General features: G+C 37.7%; 1 protein-coding gene across 1 annotated transcript; it reads right to left on the reverse strand.

The window, feature by feature from the left end:
• Window positions 1-15,276: 15,276 nt before the first annotated feature.
• On the reverse strand, window positions 15,277-17,972 carry LOC139712923 (putative nuclease HARBI1). Its single transcript, XM_071624703.1, has 3 exons — window positions 17,723-17,972; window positions 17,135-17,324; window positions 15,277-15,481 (listed from the first exon to the last, which is right to left on the reverse strand). Exons 1-3 carry the CDS (start codon window positions 17,970-17,972, stop codon window positions 15,277-15,279), a joined length of 645 nt encoding a protein of 214 aa, XP_071480804.1.
• Window positions 17,973-20,693: the final 2,721 nt, after the last annotated feature.

Here is a 20,693-nt window from a genome sequence, read left to right on the forward strand (position 1 = left end):
AGTGTAGATTATTATTGAACAATTTGCCTATAAAATGGTATCATTTAAATAATCTTCTTGTATTAATTCTTACACTGAATATCATGAACGCTGTCTGTTCAGCAATCAAACAGAATAAGCATGCACACGAGGGTGTAGATAGGGGCATATCCCCTCCCACACGGAGGTGATTTTGCGTTTTCAGATCTGAAATTCAGCGATCTGGTGCAAATTTTTGGTGCAATACTTTTTCATCGAAGTGTTAAAATCACGGAATTTAGCTCTTATTCCGGATGTGCACCATCTGTGTGTATGTATGAAGTCTAGTGAGGTAGAGCTTAGGGGAAGGGGGATTCCCCCTCCCGCTCGCGGAGCTTTTGCGTTTTTAGAATTGAAATAAAGCGATCTGGGTATAGCCACAGTCTACTTCTATGCATGGCGGAAGGGGGGGGGGGAGGGGCGGGCGAGCAGGGAGAAGGCGTGGGCGAGTGTTATCTCCACCCTTCCCTTCCGATGGAGCTTTTGCCTTTTTAAGGTTGAAATTGAGATATCTCGTGTACGCATATTAAATTTTGATGGAATCAACATTTGGGAAATCACAAGAAAAAAAAAAAACTGATGGGGGGGGGGGGGACTGAGGGAGGAAAGGGTCGATTAAAAGGGGAAATTCCCCTTATACATGAGGGAACCTTGAGTTTTCGGAATATAAGTGATAAGTCTTGTGCACTGTATTTTTATCCATATCTCATTAAGTGAGCATTGTAGAAGCTTCAAATTTGGTGCAAAATGTATGGTTGTGATGTCAGACACTCTGGTATATCTTTTTCTGATATTGTGGATTGTTTTGATACAATTTGTAGGCTGCCATCTTGAATTTCAAAATGGCCGCCATAGCAAACAGTATTTTGAACCATATCTCATACAGTGAGCATTGTAGAAGCTTCAAATTTGGTGCAAAATGCATGGTTTGTGATGTCAGATACTCTGATATATCATTTTCTGTTATTGTGGCTTGTTTTGATACAATTTATCGGCTGCCATCTTGAAATTTAAAATGGCCGCCATAGCGTTTTTACCCATTTCTCATGTTGCAATTATTGTAGGAGCATCAAGTTTTCAGTAATGCACATGCTTATGGTGTCCAACGTTCCAGTACAGCTGTTTCCTATTGTCGATCGTTAGATAGGCCACCATCTTGAAATTAAAGATGGTGGCCATTGAAAAACATACTGTGGTAAGCGCCTTAGATAAATTTGCCAAAATTGTCTTAGTTAGACCGAATTCATTTTCAGGTCACGCAGAACGACAGCCATATCTTAATTCAAAATGGCCGCCATAAATTCAGACTGTAAGGACGAGGTTCCAATGACGTCATCAAGCCATCCTGAGGGGTAAAAACTGTGTGTGTGGGGGGGGGAGGGGAGGGGTCCCATACCACTTCCCATAAGTGTGGGCAAGCGTGTAAGCGTTACATCCCACGTCCCATAATAGCGCCAAGCGGGTATGTGGTTCGCTTACACGTGATTGGTTTTTGCCTCTCAGGCAAAACATTATTTGGTGTCGTGGAACCTCGTTAAATATTTGTACAAAAGTAAGCATTGATACGATTAAAGGTGATCTTCAAAAACTTGATGTTGCCTGGAGAGAATGAAGACAAACAAGGAAAAGTCTCGCAATGGCAAGAAATGCCATGGTCACCCTACCAGGCATCCCATTCACACGCTTGTTTGTTGACCACAAAATGAAACAACTCATCAGGGAGCTCATAATTGCTGGATGTATTTCTGGAATAACACAGAATGAATAAGGAATGCCAATGAGTAGGTTTTTCCTGATTGCCCTTGTGTGGGTTATCCTCAATTATCAAGACTTCCAAGATGCTTACTGCTGTACCACCAATGACTCTAAAATTACAAAGGAGCAATAATAGCTCAGTTCTGTGACAATCTCAAAAATTGTCACTGCATTGAAACTGATGAATGTGGTGTTTGGCAATCAGGTATCGGAAACATTCAAGGAGGATAATTTATTCTAGAAAGAGATGAAAAGGGAAGTTTTCATGTTCTGTTCTAAGAATTTGTATCTGAAAGAATTAAAAAAAAAAATCTGTCTGGGATAATATGAGAAAGGCCAGACATTCAGCTCTTGCAATTGAAATACACCATGTAAGATTGGATCAAAAGTCATTAAGCTTAAGAGGACCATTACCTTCTTATCACACTTCTACCGGTACAACAGTCTGATAGACCTGTCATTATCCAGTCATTGCTGGACGATACAATTATCGGAAGTTATAAGTTCTACTGTTCTATTAAGTAATTCCACAATCACTCTTCATCTCACAATTTTATGGCCTTCTCCTCATTCTCACTAACAAAAAGGTTCATTTTTCATACCCATGCCTTAGAAACCCACAAAACTGAGCCAAATAATCAGCCTGAAAGTTGAAATACTGATCAGTCAATTCCATCTGACATTATAGAACGGGGAAAAACAAACAAACAAACAAAGGGTTCATCAAAGACGCCATGGGAGCTGTCACCCGTCACAACGAGGAAGCAGATATCCTCATTCCATTGCATGTATTAGATGCTACTTCAAGAGCAACAGGGAATTTCAGAGATATTGATGATTATTACGTATAGACACTGACATTTTCATTCTCCTAATGGATCTTTGCTTTACTTTTAATACTGCATCGCATGTTGTCTGCTCCCACTGGCATAGCCAGTGGGAGCAGACCGCCCCCATCGCCCCCCCCCCCACCCTAAGATTTCGACCGGGAATTTGGGAGGCGGAAAAAAAATGCGTGTATACTGTATGCATGCACATGAAGCGGGTCTCCTTTGCAACCTTTCATCAAGATATATATATTTTTTTAATATTTCACTCAAAGTGTGCACCAGATCGTTGAATTTCAATTCAAAATATGCAAAATCTCTTGTGCACAGACGTGGTCGGAAAAGATGGAACCAAAGTTTTTTGGATTCAGCACCCCCAAATTGACAAAGTTAGCCAAAAAAAAAAATCAATTTTGGCACAAAAATCGCACGGGATTACATAGTAGCCTCTACTAGAAGATTTGTCATCTAATTTACAATGACACCCAGGAATTTGATGTGTGATAGTCTTTGCAATGAGAATCATCTAATGCTATATTTTGCTTAAACTATCAACAGCATTACTAAAAAGCATATATATATATATATATATATATATTTTTAGCATTGAGTGATAGCTTACTAGCTCTGACCCAGTTTGTCACTTTTTTCGAGTCAATATTGATTTTGTGAACGAGAAAATTAATATCATTATGAGCAAATATTGGTGTCATCTACAAAATGAATAAAAGAGAGGTCATCAGATACGCGACAAAAACTATTGATATAAAAAATGAACAATAGCGGCCCTAAAAGACTTCCTTGTCACCTTGTTTGTGGGACGCCACATTTAACTTCTCTGATAACTGAAGCATCATTTTAATTGTAACAAATTGTTTTCTATCAACTAAATAACTCTTGAACCACTCCAAGGCCTTCCCATGTATTCTTTAATGCGATAACTTATAAAGTAAAATGTCATGATTGATGGTGTCGAAGGCCTTGGAGAAGTCCAAGAAAATACTAACTAATTGAGAATGATTATCAATTCCATGAACCACTCTATCAACTAAATGCAAAAGAGCATGCGTAGTATGTTTCTCACGGAAACCAAACTGAGAATTCGTAAAAACTTCATGTACCTTCAAAAAATTGATCATTCTCTTGTAAATAAGTTTTTTCTAAAACCTTAGACAACGAAGATTATAATGAAATTGGGCTATAATTATTGACTACAAGTTTATCACCTTTCTTAAATATTGGGATTACTTTAGCTAATTTCATTTTATCGGAAAACACACCGTTAAAAATTGACAAATTAAATGTATGTGAAAGTGGATCAGCAACCGAGGAAATAACACCCTTAAGTATAAAATTATCAATCTCATCACAACCAGAACTTCGTTTGTTTTCAAAAGAGGAAACTATATCAATAATTTCAAATCTATTAGTTGGTGTAAAAAAAAAGTATGGAATCAGAGTTACGCTGACCTAAAATTCAGTAAAATGAATTTCTGTTACAGGAATATTTTGAGCATAATTTTCACCTATTTTTGAAAAATAAGAATTAAGAATATTTGCAATATGAAGAGGATTATTTCAATTCATCATTCAATGGCAGAATTCTTACTAGGAACACTCATAGCCTGTTTTAAAACTTTCCAAGTGTTTCTCATATCAAAATTAATTCTCGATAATTGCTTGAAATAATATCTTTTCTTTTCAGAACGTAAAATCATTGTCAAAGTATTTTTGTATGATGTATATCTATTCTTCAATCGCTCAGTTTTTTCCAGTTTGTATTTATAATACAAACGATTTTTCCTATTAATTGAACGAAGGACTGATCTTGAGATCCAAGGTACCTGGGTGTCTTTTCGTACTCTGTTCTATTTCTTTGTCTACATATTTTCAATCAACATCAGGAAAATTGGAAATAATTTCCTGACTTTCATCAACATTGAGTGATTGATGATTCGCTGAATTAGTATTGAAGGGATTAATCTTTAATGATTCAATTTTATTTATATTGATTCCTTTCGTTCTCATGAAAATAAAAGTGTCTTTGCTATACGACCAGAAAGACGCTTAAAAGGCATGTTTATAGCGTATAGAACAAAACAATGTCCTCGTTGGTAATCGATATTTCCCACAGAGCTGGGGGGGGGGGGGGGGGGGAGGGATCGAACCCCTCCCAAGGAATTACCTTTGAATATGCCAGCTTTTGACCACTATGACTAAGAAATTGTAGAGCAATGTCTTTTCTTTCGCAACATCGACATGGACTCTCTACGTAGTGACATTGACTTGTTAGTCAGTTCTTCTCTTGATCTGACTTGTCCTACTGAAGTTGCTGATCATTACAACACCTGTCTCCGTTCTCTGCTAGATAGGTACGCTCCTCTCCAGGTGCGAACTGTAACGATCAGACCTCAAGCACCATGGTTCAATGACGAGATTCGAGAGGCAAAGAGGAGACGACGCCGGGCAGAACGTCGAATGATCAAGTCAGGACTTAGTTTTGATCGGGAACAGTATCGTTACGAGTGTGAATCATACTACGAATGCATCTTCAAGGCTAAGTCAACTTACCTTAAGAATCTCATCGCTGATGCTGACACCAAGAGACTCTTCAGTCTTGTGAAATCACTCTCCTCATCAAATCACTCACTGATTCTTCCTGAACGCTCGTCGGACTCTGAACTTGCATACAAATTTGCAAAGTTTTTTGCTGAGAAGGTAGCCAACGTTATATCTGCCTTCCCCGACTCTGTTCCAGTGTCATCAACCGCAGCTTTGATTGGTCCATCTCAGTTTCAACTTTCAGAATTCTGTCCTGTATCTGATCTGGAAGTTAAGGAACTTATTGCATCACTACCACCGAAGTACTGTAAACTGGACCCAATACCTACCTGGTTGTTGAAGGACACGCTGGATGATATTCTTCCTGTCATTACCAAGTTGTTCAACCTTTCTCTGTCCACTGGTCTCGTCCCAGAACCATTTAAGTCATCTCTACTCCTCCCTCTCCTGAAGAAGTCTTCACTTGACCCAAATGAACTCAACAATTATAGACCCATCGCTAATCTTCCATTTTTGGGTAAGGTCTTGGAGAGGATTGTGTCATCACAACTCAAAGATTACCTTGAAAGTTCTGGCATGTTTCCTATTTTTCAATCCGCATATCGAAATCATCATTCGACAGAAACTGCCTTGGTTAAACTTTTCAATGATCTTCTACTGGCCGTAGACAAGGGAAATGAAGCAGCGTTAATACTTCTGGACTACACAGCTGCTTTTGACACTATTGACCACAGTGTGTTACTTCGCCGCCTTGAAAAAGACTTCCTGATATCCGGAACTGTTCTTGACTGGATCCGTTCATATCTTCACAGCCGTACTCAACGAATCATCATCAATGACACGCTGTCTTCACCATTCCCCCTGACCTGCGGGGTTCCGCAAGGTTCTGTGGTTGGGCCACTCCTTTTTCTTCTATATACCAGTCCATTGTCCAAAGTCATTGAATCTCACCAAGGCGTTCAGCATTTGGTGTATGCTGACGACACACAGATTTATGTTACACTCAAACCAAATGAGACGGCTGAAGCAGCTCAAAAACTTCAGAACTGTCTTCAGGACATCAAAATCTGGTCCTCAAACAATAAGCTTTGCCTCAATGAACAAAAATCAGAGATGATCCATATATATTCCAAACATAGAAACACCAATCCATTCCCAGATTTAGTTTCTGATAATGTTTCTACCAAGTGTAGTGAATGGGTACGCGATCTTGGTTTGATCATTGACAAAAATCTTACCCTTCAACACCACATTAAGCACATTTGTAAGGCAGCATCTTTTGGATTGTTCAAAATTGGGAAGATGAGGAAACTACTTGACCGACCTACAACTGCCAAATTAACTCATGCATTTGTTTCTTGTCATCTAGATTATTGCAATTCCATATTTTCTAACCTCCCTCAGACACATATATTCCCACTTCAACGGGTACAAAATTCTGCCGCAAGACTTGTCTCCCTCTCCAGGAAATCCGAGCCCATAACTCCAATCCTCCGTTCTCTCCACTGGCTTCCCATACATCACCGCATATCTTTTAAAGTTCTTTTGCTTACGTACAAAATTCTGAATGGGCAAGCCCCCAGGTATCTCACAGATCTTGTTTCTTTACGTTCCATTACTTCCTCAAGACCCCTCCGTTCGTCCTCTACAATGCAATTGACTCCTGGACCACGTACTTCCACAAAATACGGTGATCGTGCTTTTTCTACAATTGCCCCTTCTCTCTGGAATTCTCTACCCGCCTATATACATCAAGCCACTTCCGTTAATCAGTTTAAGATTTTGCTTAAGACTTATCTTTTTAGTAGATAGTTCTTTGGAATAGTACAGTTGTGGGTCGGTCAATGGAGGTGCACACTGGTTTTGATTTTCATTATTTATCGTAATTATACTCTGTATCTATTTTTTTTTCTTTTTGGTATGTTTGTACTTGTATTTTGGTATTTTTGTATTATTCTGGTATAGATATTAATTTTCCGGTAAACTGTGCGCTTAGAAACATCGGTATTAAGCGCCTTATAAATGTATTGTATTATTATTATTATTATTATTATCTTTTCATGCCTTTTTACGAAAATAAAAGTGTCTTTGCGATACGGCCACGGAAAGACTTTTTTAAAGTCATGTATTCTACATATAGAATGAGAAAATGCCGGCTTTGTTATACTGCATGTTTTCTATACGAAGCTATGAGTGGGGAGGGGGGGGGGGATAAAGTTTCTGCACCTCCCACGGAAGATCCTTTGAATGTGCCAGCTTTTGACTGTAAGACATTGTGACATTGTATAGACACCTTTGATAGAACAATGTCTACTCTATGTTTTTCACTCATTTTCATGAGAATAAATGTGTTTGCTATAGGGCTAGAACGACTTGTGAAGGGCGAGATACACACCAAATAACAGCATTTTGACTGTCCATTGGTATATTATAATGCATGTTTTCTGTACGGAGCTGTAGGAGAGGGGGTAAACTTTCAGCACCTCCAGCGGGATTGCATTTGAATCTGCGAACTTTATATAAAATGTAGAGTAATGTCATTTCTATCTTTTTCATTTATTTTCATGAAAACAAAAGCGTTTTTACTATTCGGCGTGTACACATAAAATAACTGTCCATGTTGGTATATATATATATATATATGTATTTTTTTTTAATATATAGACATTAGAGTCATGTCACCTCTATCGTTTTCATCCATCATCCCATCCATGGGATTGCCTTTGAATGTGTAAGCGTTTGACTATAATATGTGTAAATACATTGTAGAGCAATGGCTACTCTATCTTTTTCATACATTTTCATGAAAATAAAAGTCTTTGCTATGTATACGACGGGAACGACTTTTCAAAAGCATGTTCACTTACTATCCTCGTTGGTATAATGCATGTTTCTATGGAGCTGTACGGGGATAAACATTCGGACCCCTTCCACGCGGGATTGCCTTTAATTTGTCAGCTTTTGATACGGTTATTATAGAAATTGCAGAGTTAGTGTCTATCCTATCTTTTTCATGCCTTTTCATGAAAATTAAAGTGTCTTTCCTATACGCCCTTTTTAAAGGCATGTAGGTCCTACTCTCTTAATTCTTTAGATTGAGATGGGGACAAATCCAAAATTAGATAGAAAATTTCAGTCTAATAGATAAAGAAGTCAATCTTTTTCCTCAGTCTAATTCTAAATTTGTCCCTCACTACAATCTTATAGATTGATTTCCAATCTAAGAAATTTAGTTAACCATAGAACAACTCTATTCGCGTTGGAGTATGAATAATTTCATCAAAATAAATTTGTCTTTTCTATACGACAGGAACGACAGTTTAAAGGCATGTACACATAGAAAAACTCTATTTGCGTTGGTATACAGCATTTTGCAAAGTTGACGTGAGGGTTATGGGGTAATTAGCTTCATAGGCGCCGGAAGTGGGGGGGCAGGGGGGGCGGCCGCCCCCCCAATCCAAAAAGTGGGGGGGCAAAACGCATTTTTGCCCCCCCAAAAAGCCCCCCCCCCCAAAAAAAAAAATAATAATAATAAAAATAAATGAATAAACAAAGAAAATAAAATAAATATGTATAAAAAATATGAATAAAAGGGAAAAAATATGGCTTCAAACGGCAGCTTTTGGACTGTAAAATGTCAAAATTTTCAAGCTCGCTCGCTTCGCTCGCTCGCATCCAGCAGTTGAGCCCGGTGCGCCTCCCCCATAAATTCTAAAGCGAAAAACATAGCTACAACGGCAGTTGTTGGACTCTAGAATGTCAACATTTTCAAGCTCGCTCGCTTCGCTCGCTCTCATTGAATCGTTATGCCATTCTCATAATGTTGCTGACAGTAATTGCTAGTAGTTGCGCCCTATGCCCCCACCCCTCAATTTCCAAAGCGAAAGATAAATATAGCTACAAACGGGAGTTTTGGGACTGTAAAATGTCAAAATTTTCAAGCTCGCTCGCTTCGCTCGCTCGCATTGAATCGTTATGCCACTCTCCTAATGTTGCTGCCAGTAATTGCCAGCAGTTACGCCCGATACCCCCCCCCCTTAATTTCCAAAGCAAAAGGTATAGTTACAAACGGGAGTTTTGGGACTGTAACATGTCAAAATTTTCAAGCTCGCTCGCTTCGCTCGCTCGCATTGAATCGTTATGCCACTCTCCTAACGTTGCTGCCAGTAATTGCCAGCAGTTGCGCCCGATGCCCCCCTTAATTTCCAAAGCGAAAGATATTCAACTACAAACGGGAGTTTTTGAACTGTAAAATGTCAAAATCCTCAAGCTCGCTCGCTTTGCTCGCTCGCATTGAATCGTTATGCCATTCTCCTAATGTTGCTGCCAGTAATTGCCAGCAGTTGCGCCCGATGCGCCGCCCCATTAATTTCGTAAGTGACAGATATAGCTAGAAACCCCAGTTTTGGGACTGTAGAATGTCAAAATTTTCAAGCTTGCTTGCTTCGCTCGCTCGCATTGAATCGTTATGCCATTCTCCTAATGTTGCTGCCAATAATTGCCAGCAGTTGCGCCCGATGCGCCCCCACTTATTTCCAAAGCGAAATATATAGCTACAATTAAAACTCCAGTTTTGGAACTGTAGAATATCAAAATTTTCAAGCTCGCTTGCTTCGCTCGCTCGCATTTTATTGTTATGCCATTCACCTTATGTTGCTGACAGTATATAATTTGTCGATTGTTTCACACCGTCATTCCATAATCCATGTAAGGAAAACTTACAATGTTCCTCAATGACTGTGTTGTTGAATGTATCACATTCCGTAATGTATTGTAGTCCCAGCGGCTCACGCACACACGCACTTGTAAGCATACAGACCGTCTAAAATTACTTTATGGTTCCCCCCATGTTTCGACCCACCGTACGCCACTTTACATATATATATATATATATATATATATATGTATATATAAATGTATATATATGTATATATATATATATATATATATATATATATATATATATAATAGATGTGTGTGCGTGTGTGTGTGTGTGTGTGTGTGTGTATGTGTATATTGTGTAACATATGCATGGTCTAATCTTGAGCCCCCTCCAATGTTTGCCCCCCCAATCCAAAACTGCTTTCGGCGCGCCTGATTAGCTTTACCTTTGAATGTGCACAGTTTGACTAATATAGATACTGAAGAGCAATCATGTCTCCTCTATCATTGCCATGTTGTTTCATGAAAGTACAAAGCAGTGGCGGATCCAGAGGGGGGCGCAACCGGCGCACGTCCCCCTTTATTTTTCGTTAAAAATAAAATAAAAAAAATGAAATGAAACCCGGAAGTGACACCAGAAATATTACTCACACCCCCCCCCCCCCTTTACAGAAATCCTGGATCCGCCCCTGCAAAGTGTCTATGTTATAGGGCCGGGACGTCTTTAAGGGCATGTATAAGCATCTCTAATACCGTTGGAGTACACACTACATGTTTTTAGATGTGAACGCGGGGGTGGGGTAACTTTGAGCACGTCCAGCGCCTTCTGGCCTTTACCTTTAAATACGCACCCTCTTTGCTATAGATATTGGGAAGTGTTATTCGCTTTGTCATTGAAAAACGCCCGCTTCTGGATCGACGTCACATTATTATAATTACTGCACTTTGACATGCATAATTTCCATTTCCAATATTCGTTGGATTCTTTCTAGAAACTATATAAACCTATGTATATTTTCTCCATCATTTCCAGCACCTTTTGGAGAAAAAAGGAAGAATTGCCAAATATTGTTCTATCATTTTTTAAGATATTAAAGTACAAGAACAACAACGAAGTATATCCGTTGATCATTGCTTGGATTATTTTTTACGGAGCGCTGCCTATGGATGGAAAAATAATTTTGGCACCTACCAGGTTTTTACTAAGTGAGATTTACTGTACAGTGAGATTTACACTAAAGTGGCAGTCTCCAATACCAAAAGGAGGAGTGATTTTATGTGTACATGGCTTTAACTAGAAATGTCGCTAAGGCGACTGGTATGCCTCCGCCATAATGCATGATTCTCCTGATAGGTCTATAGTACATGTGGACAATATGTGATTACATTTTCACAAAATTGGGAAAAATATTAAAATGACAAGTTTGTCACAAATGTGTTGAATGTTCACCTTCCTTGACCTAGGTTTAATTGGATGAGTAGGAGAGCATGTATTTGGGGATTTAAGGACTTTAACTTGACTTTGATCCATTCATAAGTTTATGTATTGAGTAATTTTCAAAAAGTGCAATTTCTGTATTGAAAAGTACATTGTTACCATTTTCATCTGGCCTTTGACCCTAAATTCATATGATAATCACTGTCAGGCAGAACATGCATAAATATGTAGAAAGTTTCAAGATAACTTGAGCCACTTCCGAGATATGGAGGAAAAAGTTTGTTCAGCACTTTCCCTTGATCTTTGACCTTTTCACCTTTGAGGCAAAAAAAAAAGAGAAAGTTTCCAGAGAATCTCTATTAGGTTATACATGCATACACCAAGTGTAAAAAAAAACCATTATCCTGCTGGCATTGCATAAATGGGGGAAATAGTACAATTTTGAATTGTTGCCCTTGTCCTTTGACCCCTGACCTTTGACCCCATGAACCCTAAATTCTCTAGATAATCACTGCCAGTCAGTACATGTATATACAATGTTCCATGAAGATACCTTGAACAATTTCCAAGTTACGGAGAAAAAAGTGAAGTTTTAATATTTTTACTTGACCTTTTGACCTTTGACCTCATGACCCCAAACTTTCACCAGAGAATCTCAATTGGGTAATACATGTATACACTAAGTTTCAAGAAAATATCTTCACGCATTGCATAGATAAGGGGGAAATAGTGAAATTTTATGTATTTGACCTTGACCTTTTGACCTTTGACCTTGAGCATGTGCACCCAAAAGTTGATAGGCACAACTCCCCCCCCCCCCCATACACATACATGGCAAGTTTCATGAGAATACCTCAAAGGGTTTTTTAGTTACGCTGTCCACAAAATTCATTACGGACGGACGGAAGGACGGAAGGAAGGACGGACGGACAACCAGAAAGCATAATGCCTCCGGCACCACTTCGTGGCGGAGGCATAAAAAAAGTCCGGGGTGGTATTCTGAACACTGTTTTATCTCTGTTGTAACTTCTGTTGTAACTACTGTTGTAAGTCCGTGAGTTACAACACCGCTAAAACAGTCGTTATTCGGTATTCTGAAAACTGTTTTAGCGGTGTTGTAAGTCATGAAAGCCACGCCCTTCGCAATAACCATACCCAATAGGAAATACTGTTGCAAGTGGAATCCGAGACGTTTTGACCAATGAGATTGCTACCTTGGGCAAAGGCGCGGGAACGCGCCTTGCCTCAACTATGCGCGTTTTAACAAGCGCATATTTTTGGCGTTGGCGCATCGTTTAGTTGACTGCTTGGCACACACGTGTATGAGAGAATTTGCAATGTTTTCTGTCAGCGCCACAATCGAATAGACATGGCTAAGAAACGAGCGGATAATTTCCTCCCAGAGGAAGTAGAAAGGTTGGTCATGGAGGTTGCAGCAAGAGAGGATATCATAAAAAAAAATCCCTTGTCAGCTAATCTGACGTACAGAATGAAGAAAAGAGCGTGGGATATGGTAACAGAAAGTGTTAACGCCGTGTGTGGCAAGAACAGAGGTGCAGAGGAAATGAAGGCCAAGCTGAGACAAGAAAAGTGCAAAGTGAAGAAGAAAGCCAGTAAGAGGAGGAGATACGAGGAAGGAACTGGTGGAGGTCCAGCTCCTCCGTCTTTGGATGATTGGGAGGAGAAGCTTCTAGACTTAATGGGAGAAGAAGTTGTTTCCGGAGTTGAAGGAGGCCTTGAAACGCCTGTCAAAGGTAACTTTTGTTTTCGTATTTGTTTTTCGTTTAGTTTAGTTTTGATTATTTCTTTCTCTTCTTTTTTTTTTGGGGGGGGGGGGAGCGATACCGTAAATGTTCGGACAATTAATATAATTTGTATAAGTGAGTGGGGAATCTACGACTGTGCGAAGATCTTGTTAGTCTGATAACAATATAAGATTTGTTTATTTCTTTTTACATTTAATACTCTACATGCACAGGCGTGAATAAGGTAGGATATAACTGGGGGTTGTTTGATCCATAGAGAGAGTACAGTGTCAGTCATCCCTCTCATAAAAAAAAAGAAGAAGTAATGAACGCATGCACGTAACAGCATGATTGAAATCATTCACATCACTTTAAAAGACTTAAAATTATCTACCATACAATTCTAAAATCTCATCGTCATTCATTCAGGTCCTGCATGTCCTGTCCAGCCGGTTCATAATCCTTCAAGTGACGAAGACCATGCGTTGCAGACGCTTGCTAGTCTCGCATCTGGAGTCATTCCCACTGGTATGTATTTACAAAATGCTGCAGACTAAAGTCTATATTGATTTATCATTATCACTCTTTAAACTTATTCCTCTCCTAGTCAAGTTCACACCCTTATAGTTGGCGTATTGTCGTATTGTGCTTATCAACTGACCAGTTAAAAAGTTCATGTTTGCCTAAAATATGATGTTATGTATGGCAAGTTTTAGTTTACATGCAACATGACGTAATACCATGTATGTATGGAAATATTCATTAAGGTTGCAAGTGCGATTGTATAGTATCGTATTCAAATAAAAATACACAATCTTTAATCACGTGTATTTCTTTCATTTTTTAAAGATGTTTCAAAATGCATCCATTGAATGCTACCCATTACTCTTTTAGCAAAATAAGATTATCTTGGAGTAGGAGTCTATACAGGCTCAATCACAAGGATGCAGTGTCAGTAAATAATATTTTCGACATTCTCTATTTAATTTCTTAAATAATCTGTTTATTTTTACTATCTTATCTTTCGTAACCATCTTTGTTGTTGTTTTTAAGATCCAGAAGGGTCTTCTGAACCCATCTCGGTCAAAAGCACGCCATCTCCGACCCAGAAAAGGAAAAAGAGGAAGAGTGAAGACTTCTTTGATGTGTGGCAGCAGTGGCTGCGTATGGAAGAAGAGCGCCTTGAAGTTGAGCGGGAAAGACTTTCAATAGAAAGAGAACGACTAGAGCTGGAGCGATACCGAGTCAGGCTGGAGGAGAGAAGACTCGGGTATAATATCCTATTGCATTCTTTAGAATTATATAAGGTGTACATAAAAATGGGAATTTTTATATTAAAGAAATGATCAAGAGCAAACACAATACATAATGTAAACTCAGAGTATGATAAGGTAGTCAGTCCTTTTAATGTATTGCTACCTTTGTCTCATCCAAACTTTTACTGCATTACAACAGGCTAACATAACAACATAATTTGCGATGAAGAGGAAAATACATCATCAGGATGTATTTCGTCATTTTGGAAATTATTCTTCACGTTTCCAAAGAGCTACTTTCAGTTTTGATATATACAGGAAATGGAGCTCATATCAGACATTTACATCATTTTTACGACTTTGTTGTAGACAATATTCTCATTGATATCTTTTAACAGAATTGGTGATTCGCTGCCGTGTTCGTCAAATGGGTTCGGACAGATGTAAGACAACCGCATGCTGTAGGCCCAACGTCAAGAAATGGACGCAGTGTATTCATTCTTTTCATTAAACATGAATCGCACCCATATAGAAGAATCTGAATGTGTCACTTGTCTTGTGTTATTATAAAAACTGACGCTTGTTGTAAATTGGCACTGTTATCATGTACGCGTGTAGATACAAGTATGCATACATGCATTTCAGATAATAATAGCATCAATGATTATTTAATCTTGAGGTTCACCAGGTTAGAAAACATAATGATTTAATGCGCAGTATGTTTGTTTGGAATTACAACGTTTATACATTTAAATGTCTTCATACTTTCACATTCAAAATTGACATTTTGAATTAACTAATTAAACCATTTTTAGCACAATATGAAAATATCACTCCGTTACAATCCCAACCCCCTCACCCCAAAAAAGTCTTCTGTAGTCAAGATATTACTATATGTCAATACACTGACTAAAATCTGTACCTATGGAAGCATTGCATTCAAACAAGTACGTCAACGAGAGATGGATATCATATAACCACAAACAATGAGATGTCGATGAGTTAAATGATAATTAACGTGTGAACCAAGTCTGAACGAGTGCATTTCGCACATCGAGTCCTTCGCGGTGGTTGTTGTTGGCTTGGTATGGCTGATGGTGTTGCTCTTCTCGGTCTTCCAGGCCGGCGTGATTCTCCTGCGCGTCTTCTGGCAAAGGAATGTTCCTTTCCAGGCAAAGATTGTGAAGTAGGCAACAGGCCATGATAATTTTGCATACTCTGAAATATGGAAGAGTGAACATGAATTACTTTAATTGAAAATTAAAACGAATAAAAACAAATGTACACACACACGAACAAAAATACAAACACGTAGTTATTATCATCTCAACATGTGCAATAATATATATAATATACAAGATATAGCAATAATAATTTCACAATAGAGGAATGCATCAAATGCCAATTGCCTTGATTTCAATTCAAAACTCGAATTTTGGGGGGCCTTCCCCTTCATCAGGGATGACAGTGCGAATCATACCGTCATCCCTGACGAAGGGGGAAGCCCCGAAAATTCGGATTTTGAATTAAAATGAAAGCATTTTGTAGTTAATGCATTCCTCTTTTGTGACATTATTATTGCTATTTCTAGTTTTATCAATACGCGGAGCAACTACAATATATTCTAAAAATATATATATATATATATATATATATATTATATTATATATTATATATTATATATCATATATTATATATTACATATTATATATTATATATTACATAAGTATTATGACATATTTTATATTATATATTACATATTTTATATTGTATACTACATATTATATATATAATATGAGTCTCAATTATACTATACACCATCTGTAAATCCTATACTGACGAAGGCCCGAGGCAGATTGAAAATTTTGTGAACAAAAATTAACCTTCCAGTTGGATCTAGAGATGACGTTTTTGAGACTCATTCTTCTTATGATTATAACATTCGTCGAAGTCCAAACACGGAGAAAATTCCAATAATATGTAATATATATATATATATATATATATGTAATATATATATATATATATATATATATAATATACATTTTTTTTAATCATGTCACTTTACTTTCGACCCTTCTTTTACTGTATTTCTTTCTCTTATCGCTATTGTTATCTGTCTTTTTCTAATAGTTTTATCCTTTTTTATAATCTTAATTATTTTCATTTTTACCTCCCTTTTTTTCTTCATTTTCCTTTATTTCATTTTCTTTTTGTAGACCGGATTGCCCATTATAACCTTTCTGATTGATATAACTTTTTTCCTCTTTTTCATAATAATGATCACTGCTTAACAGATGAACTACATACAATGCATTCCAATATAGATCTACATTACACGCAGAATGATCAACACATAACACTTATTGCTTCGAGGCTCTGTTTTCTTTCTTTTTTTCATTTACTCGGCGATTAAGAGCAAGTTGTGAATTACTTGCACAATAGGCAAAGCGACTACATTCTTCATTTGAATGCCTCTGTAAAGTTTTCATATTATGACGGGGCAAGTAGTAAAAGGCAATCATTTTTATTGCACTGTATCAGATTACTAAAGTTACTCCTGACTACGATCACTTTTGAAGTACACAATATCAAAGTGTTCATTTACCAGTTTTATCAATAACAAACGCATGATTGAAAGAGGAAACTTGCGTTCAAATCGTATGTTAATGTTTTTTTTTAAGTGTTATATCTTTCTATAAAACGTGACAAAATTCATGCAGATTGGCATATCGTATAAGCAACTATTGTAAGTCTCTATTCATTATTATTAGGACATGAAGACATTCGAGTTCACCATTCCATTGCGTTATTGGATTTAATGTCTTGTTAAAGAGCAATTCATTAATCTCAAAACTGACGATACCTCACCTGTTCACTGGGTAGCAGAGAACTCCTCCGGAGTCATCAAGGCAGCGGAAGCGTGCCTTCAAAACGCCGAACGCTCTTTCCACACACACTCTGGTGTGGACAAGGCTTCTGTTATACCTCTCCTCCGAGTCGTTTTGTGGCCGCAAGATTGGCGTAAGAAGCCACGGCTGGAGGGGGTAGCCACTATCCCCTATATGTATTTGACATGGAATTGAAATAGAAATTGCATTCATTCATTTTCATATGACGTAATTGGACAAATATACAATACGAAACTAAAAGGATCGTAATGTCAAACGTGTTTCTGTAGAATTACAACAGAGAACATTTATACAAACAATGTATTTCTATTCTCTCATATTTTCCACTGCATGAATATGTTTCAACAAAAGTCGTTAATCATTCTTCTCAATATGATGTATGAGTGTGTACACCAAAATATACGGTTATTATTAAAATCTAATCTATTTGACTATACATTTTCTTTTATAGAAGGACTATAACTTTCAGAAGTGCATTATCCGTATTTTAAGTGAGGTCGGCAGTAATTACTTTCCTTATATCTATTTAATAGACTGAAATCCTCACCGAGAAGCCAACCAGAAGGCATTCGTCCCTCTCTGAACTCGTCGTTGAGACGGCAGTTATCCCAGATGTACGAGTCGTGGGTAGACCCCGGCCACCTTGCAACAACGTTCAAAAAGTGGAGATCCGAATCTACCACCGCTTGGACATTCATGGTATGTCTGCCCTTCCGGTTGACATACGCATGTTCGTTATCCTTCGGCGATCGGATGCCAATATGGGTGCAGTCGATGCACCCAAGGGTGTTCGGCATCCGAGCCATGGCAGCAAATGATGCTTTTTTTGTGGCTGCGTTGCCATGCCGCCAGAAGTTGATGTAGTGACCTGCTCTGTCAGCAAGGGCGTCGGTCACAGCAGCGATGCATCGACTCTGGGAAGGTTGACTGATACCCGTGACGTCCCCCACAACGTTTTGAAAAGTTCCACTCGCCAAGAACCTCAACGTTGTCGCTACCTTATGTTGTGATTGGAAATAAGAGTTATAGAAATGTATAAGCCTTTTTTTTGGGGGGGGGGGGGCACAAAGAAGATTTGTAATAAGATAAATGAAAGTAGCATGAAATAATGTAATGTAAGTGCTTGTAACTGATAGTCGTATAAATTGTCCAGTCTGATTCTTTCACTCATTTTATTTCCATAATAAACCATCATTATATTCTAAAAATTATCCAAGTATCATATCATAAGCAATCTTATACATAATTTCGAATACATTTACGACAATAGACTAATAAGAAAGTGACTGGAGCTTATGCGCTTTACGGTGACGTTGGAGGAGAGAATATGATGGAAATATTTTCAACAGATGTACTGATAGCAAATTATACGGTCTGTCGCTTACAGAAATGAATGATAATAATAATGATAATAATAATAATAGTCAGTCCTTAGAAACGCATAATACCATAAGATTGTCTTTATGCGTGTACAAAATTATTGAAAACTAAATTCATCACATAGAACTGACACCTAGATCTAATTTACTTGCTTGTACTTGTAGGACTACGGTTACTGTTACTACATGTAAAATAAACCTCAGAATAGGGGCCTACATGCATTGATACTTAAATAGAATAAGTCAATAATGGAACAACAAAAGCTTTAAGAAGGCGATAATTGACTTAGAATTAGGGCATACTTTGCGACATAGTTTTAATATTTGGTTAAGTTAACGGTGTTTTAAAAAAAAAATCTATGCATAGTTATGTAGTTTTATTTTCCCTGATATAGGTAGATTATATTACTTTTGTCATTCTTTTCCATGTACACTGTACAATATGTATAAAACACAAACTCGAAAAAAATCATAGACTTACCTGTAATTCAACAGAAAGTGCTCTGTCGCAATGATGCACGAATATATCATCATGTCTTATCTCGTCGCATATGTTAGCAAATTCATTCACCCCGAGACGGTAATTTCTTCGAAATGATGCCTCGGGAATGTTCGCAAGATTGATGCGATTTCTATATCTCCTCTCTTCGCGGCCGAGATAATTCTGCGCTAGAAAGATTGCCGCCATGATGTTAGTATCCTATGTCGCGTACGAAGATAAAACACTCTCCACCCTGTTTTATCTCAGAGGCATATATTTACACGTGGTATGAGTTACAACAAAAGATAAAACAGTTTTCAGAATACCATGTAATCCAATGGGTACATAGATTTGCGCCCACTATTACGCGCGTGCGCATACCCTAAGACAATGGTATGCGCAGGCAAAGAGTGCGCAAGATAAAACACAAGTTACAACAGAAATATCTACCCGTGTGAGCCCTATAGAGTATGCATGTGATATGTACACACAATTCATGGAAAGTATTAATCCCATCTGAACTCTGCTGGTTTATGTTGATCTATTCTGTCAAATCCCTTCCTCTCCCCCCTCCCTCTCCCCACTCTCCTCCATTACCCCTCTCTCTAACTCTGCTTAACTACATTAAATTTGTTATTGCTACGACATTATATTTTTGTGGTACTGGATCTTAGTAGTCGAATTCATGAATGATAAAGTAGTCATTTCACAAAAGTTTACATGACTGTGGTACCTTAATATATTTCTTTGTTTTGGCTAACACTGAAACAGTTCAAAATACATAAAGTTAATCTGTTTGATTGATAAGTCTTTTACAGTCTTTGTAGACAATAAGGTGATGATATAAAGGAAATGATAGAGGAGACATATCTCTACAAGAAATATATATGTATATATATATATATATATACATATATATTTATATATATATATAATTATATGATTATATGATATGATATAATATAATATACGGAGCACCTATGAAAACAAATCGGTGGGAGATGCGCAAAGTTACCCCACCCCTATGGAAACATATAAACACAATGCAGTATAATATACCAATGCGATATACATGTTCTGTGGGTACATGCCTTTAAAAAGTCGTTCCGGCCGTATAGCAAAGACACTTTTATTTTCATGAAACGTAATGGAAATGATAGGGGAGACCTGCTTTTACTAGATTTATATAGTGATTAGGGTACACCTATGAGGAGAAAGGTGTTGGAGGTGCGCAAAGTTACCCCTCCCCTACGGAACGACATAGACAGAATGCAGTATAATATACCAATGCAATATGCAGGTTCTATGGGTACATGCCTATAAAAAGTCGTTGCGACCGTATAGCAAAGAAACATTTATTTTCATGAAATATAATGGAAATGATAGAGGAGACCTTCCTCTACAAGATCTATATAGTGAGTAGGATGTACCTATGAAAAGAAAGTTGTGGGAGGTTCTCAAAGTTACCCCACCCCTATGGCAGCATATAGAAACAACGCAGTAATATCAATGCAAAAGACAATATGTTCTGTGATGGGCACATGCCTTTAAAAAGTCGTAGTTCCGGTCGTATAGCAAAGACACTTTTATTTTCATAAAATACAATGGAAATAATAGAAGAGACATTCTTCTACAATATCTATGTAGTGAATAGGATG

This window comes from Diadema antillarum, unplaced genomic scaffold (genome assembly GCF_040938485.1).
Source record: "Diadema antillarum isolate AM-2024a unplaced genomic scaffold, OU_Dant_1.0 seq00001875_RagTag, whole genome shotgun sequence".
Classification (NCBI taxonomy): domain Eukaryota; kingdom Metazoa; phylum Echinodermata; class Echinoidea; order Diadematoida; family Diadematidae; genus Diadema; species Diadema antillarum.

What these genes read in the sequence shown, in the direction of transcription:
- LOC139712923 (XM_071624703.1), bottom strand. Translation starts at nt 17,972, where the DNA reads ATGCCGAACACCCTTGGGTGCATCGACTGCACCCATATTGGCATCCGA. An exon ending in GCCTTCTGGTTGGCTTCTCG is followed by an intron (nt 17,325 to 17,722) that starts GTGAGGATTTCA and finishes AAATACATATAG; the next exon opens with GGGATAGTGGCTACCCCCTC. An exon ending in CTCTGCTACCCAGTGAACAG is followed by an intron (nt 15,482 to 17,134) that starts GTGAGGTATCGT and finishes TCCATATTTCAG; the next exon opens with AGTATGCAAAATTATCATGG.